Source organism: Dendropsophus ebraccatus, chromosome 9, assembly GCF_027789765.1.
Source record: "Dendropsophus ebraccatus isolate aDenEbr1 chromosome 9, aDenEbr1.pat, whole genome shotgun sequence".
Taxonomy (NCBI): domain Eukaryota; kingdom Metazoa; phylum Chordata; class Amphibia; order Anura; family Hylidae; genus Dendropsophus; species Dendropsophus ebraccatus.
Genome location: NC_091462.1, coordinates 110015467 through 110021881, shown reverse-complemented (window position 1 = coordinate 110021881; position 6415 = coordinate 110015467). Strand labels below are relative to the sequence as shown.

The following is a 6415-nucleotide window of genomic DNA, read 5'->3' as shown; positions in this document are numbered from 1 at the left end:
GACACAGCCCCGCTGCTGCCACCAATGTTTGTGTCGGGAAATAAATAAAGTGTTGTTATTAATAAATGATCCCCTCCCCTAATAAAAGTCTGAATCACCCCCCTTTTCCCATGTTATAAATAAAAATAAATAAATAAACATGTTTGCTATCGCCGCGTGCGTAATCGCCCGAACTATTAATTAATCACGTTCCTGATCTCACACGGTAAACAGCGTAAGGGCAAAAAAATCCCAAAGTGCAAAATTGCGCATTTTTGGTCGCATCAAATCCAGAAAAATTGTAATGAAAAGCGATCAAAAAGTCGTATATGCGCAATCAAGGTATCGATAGAAAGTAAACATCATGGTGCAAAAACTGACACCTCACACAGCCCCATAGACCAAAGGATAAAAGCGCTATAAGCCTGGGAATGGAGCGATTTTAAGGAACGTATATTTGTTATCAATAGTTTGAATTTTTTACAGGCCATCAGATACAATATAAGTTATACATGTTATATATCGTTTTAATCGTAACGACTTGAGGAACATGCATAACAAGTCAGTTTTACCCGAGGGCGAATGGCGTGAAAACAAATACCCCCAAATAAACACAATGCTTTTTTTTTTTTCAATTTCACCACACATAGAATTTTTTTCTGGTTTCGCAGTGTACTTTATGCAAAAATTCAGCCTGTAATTGCAAAGTGTAATTAGTGACGCAAAGGGCTCATGTGGGTTTCTAGGTGAAAAAATGCAAGTGCTATGGCCTTTTAAGCACAAGGAGGAAAAAAGCGGAAGTGCAAAAATAGATATTGGCCGGGTCCTCTAAGGGTTAAAGCTCTCGGTATTGAGCGTTTCAATGGCCTGTCCTCTCAGCTACAATTGACAGTTCTAGTGCCCAATCAGGAGCCTTCTAGAGCCATCAATTATAGTCAGGCGAAATGGCATGGAAAACAGTCAATACTGAGAGCTCTGGGCACCTGCTTTGGTGGCATCTAGGAGAGTAAAGAAGTATTCTAGTGAAAATCTTTTTCTTTCAAATCAACTTGTTTCAGAAAGTTATATAGATTTGTAAATTACTTCTATTTAAAAATCTCCAGTCTTCCACTACTTATCAGCTGCTGGATGTTCTGCAGGAAGTGGTGTATTCTTTCCAGTCTGACACAGTGCTCTCTGCTGCCACCTCTGTCCATGTCAGGAACTGTCCAGAGCAGGAGTGGTTTTCTATGGGGATTTGCTGCTGCTCTGGACAGTTCCTGGCACATATTTCTGAAACAGAAGGGATTATCACATACCCCTCTCTTCTCTGACTTTGCACCCCATCAGTTTCAGTAGAGCCCTCCTTACATCTTTATTGCGTACGCTGTATATCAGAGGGTTTAGCATTGGAGTAATGGTTGAATACAGAATAGAAAGAGTCATTTCAAATACCCGGGTATCTTTTAGAGGCGGCATTATGTAGACGGACATCCAGGTGCCATAGAACATGCTGAGGACCATGAGGTGGGACGAGCAGGTGGAGAAAGCCTTGCTCCTCCAGTCTTCAGATTTAATATGTAAGATGACATTGATGACCTTAACATATGAAATTATACTACACAGGAAAGGACCAAAGCCGAATATTACAGCCTCCATGTAACCGAATAGCTGGAAACCAGCGTTGGGGCAGGAAATTTTGGCAAATGCTTTGAATTCGCAGAAGAATTGAGGGACGGTGTTAGAGAAGAGCGGGATATTAGATGAAGTAAATGTTGCAAAGGACGAATTGAAGCAGCCGGTGACCCAGGCGGCTACCATGAGCAGGATACAGCTCTTCTTACTCAACATACGGTGATAGTGTAGAGGCTTACAAATGGCGGCATACCGATCATAAGCCATGATGAAGAGCAAGAGGTCCTCAGTAGTGGCCACGTGTAGGAAGAAGTACATCTGGGTGAAGCACTCGGCAGAGGACAATGTATAGTCACCACTGAGTAACATGTGGACCAACTTAGGAATAGTGATGGTCGTGTAGCAAAGATCAACGATGGATAAATTACCCAGGAACAGGTACATGGGGACGTGTAAGTGCTGCTCTCTATATATTACTATAATGGTGGCCGAATTGGCAAGAACTCCGGTCAGGTAAACGAGGACAAAGAAAAAAGATAGAAACGGCTTATTCTCCTCACGTGTAGCAAAGGTCAAAACGAATATATGAAATGTAGAATTCTTCATGATGACATCCCAATGAAAGGCACAAGAATAATGTAAAGTAATGTAAAGTTCAAAAATAGCTCAAACACCCTAATAAATGTTGGTGTGCGCAAAAACCACCAAAATAATGGCGTAAAGAGAATGATAAATGTGCCCCAAAGTGTTCCACGGATCCCTTGGACCACCCTAGCAGGTGTATCTACTATCTTTGTATATAGGTTCTGCAGTGGGGTTAATAATAATAATAATAATAATTATTATTATTATTATTATTATTATTCCATAATATCTCCATAAATTTTGCCAGTATGTTTTGGGAGGAAACCTACGGAAACACAGGAAGAACATACAAACTCCTTGCAGATGTCATCCTTGGTGGTGACCTAGGACCCCTGCTAACCACTGAGCCACCGTGCTGCCCCGTATGTCATGGGTACGGATAGTCTATGTGCCCAACTACAGAACAGAGTATGGGAGATGTGTCTTGTAACATGTTATGCTGCTGTGGGATCAACACACCATCTGGACATCTGTCTTAGTTCTTAAAGGGGTATCCGAGTGTTCTTATATTATTGATATATTGCTGAGGCTGGTAAAAAGTAGAAAGAAAAAGATGGAGCATGATCTATCCATTAAGCAAATCAGTTGCCACAATAGTCATCTTGGCCACTCATTGTCTGAGCAGGTAGGTCTCGCTCTCACCTCTTCAGTAGCCCCAGCAAAAAAAACAAATGGAGACTCCAGCATCATCAGCAGCAGCAGCACAGGTACTTTGGTGTATATAGATGGGATAGGATACTTCCCACTACCTCTAGTAGTATGCCGAAATGGAGGATTCAACAGCATCCATGGGAGTTCCAATTTTCAAACTTTATTCCATATCAAAATACAGAAAAATGCGACGTTTCGACCTTAGCATTTTTTTGCAAGCTTAACAGAGACCAGTTGTGGTTGAAAAGTTGCATTTTTCTGTATTTGGACATGGAATAAAGCCTTGAAAATTAAAACTCCCATAGATGCTGCTGATGTATTACCATTACCTCTTCCCATTCCGGACCTATGTAGTAGAAGACTCTGGAGGTGTCCGCACATCTTACCTTAGTGACTTGTAGGAGGGTGGTGGATCATACTTAGTGTTATAGACAGGCTTTATATACAGTGCAGGAAACATCCAATGGCCAAACATCTGATGCTCTGTTTCCTCTATGGACAACCACCAATAATGTTGGTCCCTACTTCCAAATCCCTACTCCCATTGCATTTATGTCGAAAAAGATGAAATTGAACCCCAGGGACCTTGTTTTATGAATTTAGAATTTACATATTTGTGGTAGTTTTTTATTTTTTATTTTTAGAAATGATGAAGCGGTGCCACATTTTATGTTTTAAAGGGATGAGTGACAGGATCATTTTCTTACAAGAGGTCAATGGTCTAAAAAAAAGTAAGTATAACTCACCGATTCCCCACTTCTACCATTCTGATGCTCACCATGCTGATCCTTACTTTCTGGTCCTGTCTTTAAACACAGAATCAGCCAATCACCAGTTGCAGTGGTGACCCGCCTCAGCCAATGATTGGCTTAGTTGCTTTTTTTTTTTTTTTTTAGTGGAGTGGGGGCTGAGGGTGTTTAAATGGGGTTATTTGCTCAAAATATTTTTCTTTAAAACCAACTGGTGCCAGAAAGTGCCATAGATTTGCAGTTTACTTTTATTTAAAAATCCTGCATCTTCTAGTACTTATCAGCTGCTTTATGTCCTGCAGGAAGTGGTGTATTGTCTCCTGTCTGACACAGTGCTCTCTGCTGCCACCTCTGTCCATGTCAGGAACTGTCCGGAGCAGCAGCAAATCCCCATAGAGAACCTCTCCTGCTCTGGACAGATCCTGACATGGACAGAGGTGGCAGCAGAAAGCACTGTGTCAGACTGGAAAGAATACACCACTTCCTGCAGGACATACAGCAGCTGATAAGTAATGGAAGACTGGAGATTTTTTTAATAGAAGTAAATTACAAATCTTAGGCATTTTCTTGAACAAGTTGATTTGAAAGAAAAAAAAAGTGTGAACTGCCCCTTTAAATGGCCAATACAGGAAAAGATCAACACCAGCCTGACCCTACTTAAGAAACAAATATCCTGTTGAATAGCCCCTTTAACTTGGGGTTAAGCACAATGGAGCCTCCAGTGTTTAGGATGTCTTTAGCTATGCACAGAACACAGTATGGGCAGGTGAGGCATTCCCGGTGTCTATCCAGCATATCCAGCACCTATCCAGCACCTATCTGCATCTGAATTCTGAAGACGACATTTTGCTCAGGATCTGTTAGAGGGAATCTGTCAGCTGTAATTCCGCCTCCAAGCTGCTGACACTGTTAGATGCTGTTGGGATAAGGAGACACACGGTACCTTCCATACATCGATTTGTGGTTCCAGAACATGCAAGAAAAATTATTTTATTGTCTCTTGTAAATAGTCAAAGAGGCGTTCCCAAACCCCTGAGCTTCTGTGGGCTGTCACACCCCCTCACTTCTCCTCCCAACTCTATCCCTGCCGGCAAATTGGATTCTATGGAATCGATTAAGACTCTGTCAGCAGGTTTATGCCGTCCTATCTCAGGGTAACATAAACTAGTGACAGAGAAGCTGAACAGAATGATGTATCACTTACATTGTTCTGTACAGCTGATGCAGAGATCTCCTCCTGAGTAACATGGACAATAAGTAGTCCTCTCCATTATGTGCATGAGCTCAGTAGTCCTGGATATTCATGAGAAGCAGGAAACTCCACCCACCAGCTGCTGATTGGCAGTTATCTATCCATGCAGTGTACAGGCAGTCAGCTGTCAATCAGCAGCTGGAGGGTGGGGGAGGGGTGGGTCAAGAATTCTATTCTCCTGCATATTAGGAGAATGGCTGAACAGAATGACGGAAGTAATACACCGATCTGTTCAGCATCTCTGTCACTAGATTATTCTGCCCTCATTTAAGACAGCACAAACTTAATGACAGCTGTTGATGACCTTTGGGTCTCTGTGACTGTTGATAATTGTTTATACCATTTATTTATTAGTAAATGTTGTCAACTTGATTCAATAGTTTTAAGATTTGCCGTGTGATTTCAGTTTTCCTCTTGTGTGTACATACTGCCTATTTTGTACAGGACCCCCTTTTAGCGGACCACTTTCCAATGCAATTTCAGTATATACCCACTGTATAACACTCGCCAGTGAATTCGCTTTTACTGTTATCCGTGACATACAAGGTCGTCCATACTCTGTGTCCTCCATATATCTCTGATACTTCCTCTCAGACAATCTCTGATCCTCACAAGGCCTCTGTCTGGGCTCTCCCTTTATCTTCTTCTCCCACAACCATCTCCAAGATTTTTCCTGAGCCCCCCCCCCAACTCACTACCCTGACACATCCGGCTCTCATCCACCATCACAACCCATGAAAGTCCATCTCTTCAAACTAGGCTACAACCTACAATAATTCTGCTGCCTCCAGCCGCTTCCCTCACCTTGCAGATTGTAAGCCCTTGCAGGGAGGGTTCTTTCTACTTATGTACCAGTCTATCATTTACTTTATTCACGTCCTTTGTACTTTACTTTGCAGTTTGTATGTTAACCCCCTAATCATAAGTTCAGCGCTCTGTAATCACGGCTACTTTTCTTGAAGGGTGGTGAGTCTGTACACGACCACTCAGCTGATCTAATAGGTTCTTGTGGGATTCAGAACTGGCGGCCACTCCATGGGAAGTCACCCAGTCTCCAGTAGCCGTGCCCTAATGATGCTATAACTTCTATGTGCTGGAGCAATGTTGTCCATGAAGATGACATTAGGTGACCGTGTTGTTCATGCAGAGGCACGATTACTGGATTACTGGATTACTGGATTACTGGATTACTGGATTACTGAACTTATTTAAGTCATATGGGCTTGTCACTTTATCATTCACAAAATGTAGGGCGGTTCTGCACTGACTAGACAAACCTGCCCACACTGTAACACCACCACCACTAGACACACCTTCCCACACTGTAACACCACCACCACTAGACACACCTTCCCACACTGTAACACCACCACCACTAGACACACCTGCCCTGTACACTGTAACACCGCCACCACTAGACAAACCTGCCCACACTGTAACACCACCACCACTAGACACACCTTCCCACACTGTAACACCACCACCACTAGACACACCTTCCTACACTGTAACACCACCACCACTA

General features: G+C 42.6%; 1 protein-coding gene across 1 annotated transcript; it reads right to left on the bottom strand.

The window, feature by feature from the left end:
• Nucleotides 1-1269: 1269 nt before the first annotated feature.
• LOC138801854 (olfactory receptor-like protein DTMT) lies at nucleotides 1270-2037 on the bottom strand. The gene has a single exon (XM_069984955.1). The coding sequence runs from the start codon at nucleotides 2035-2037 to the stop codon at nucleotides 1270-1272; it is 768 nt and encodes a 255-aa protein (XP_069841056.1).
• Nucleotides 2038-6415: the final 4378 nt, after the last annotated feature.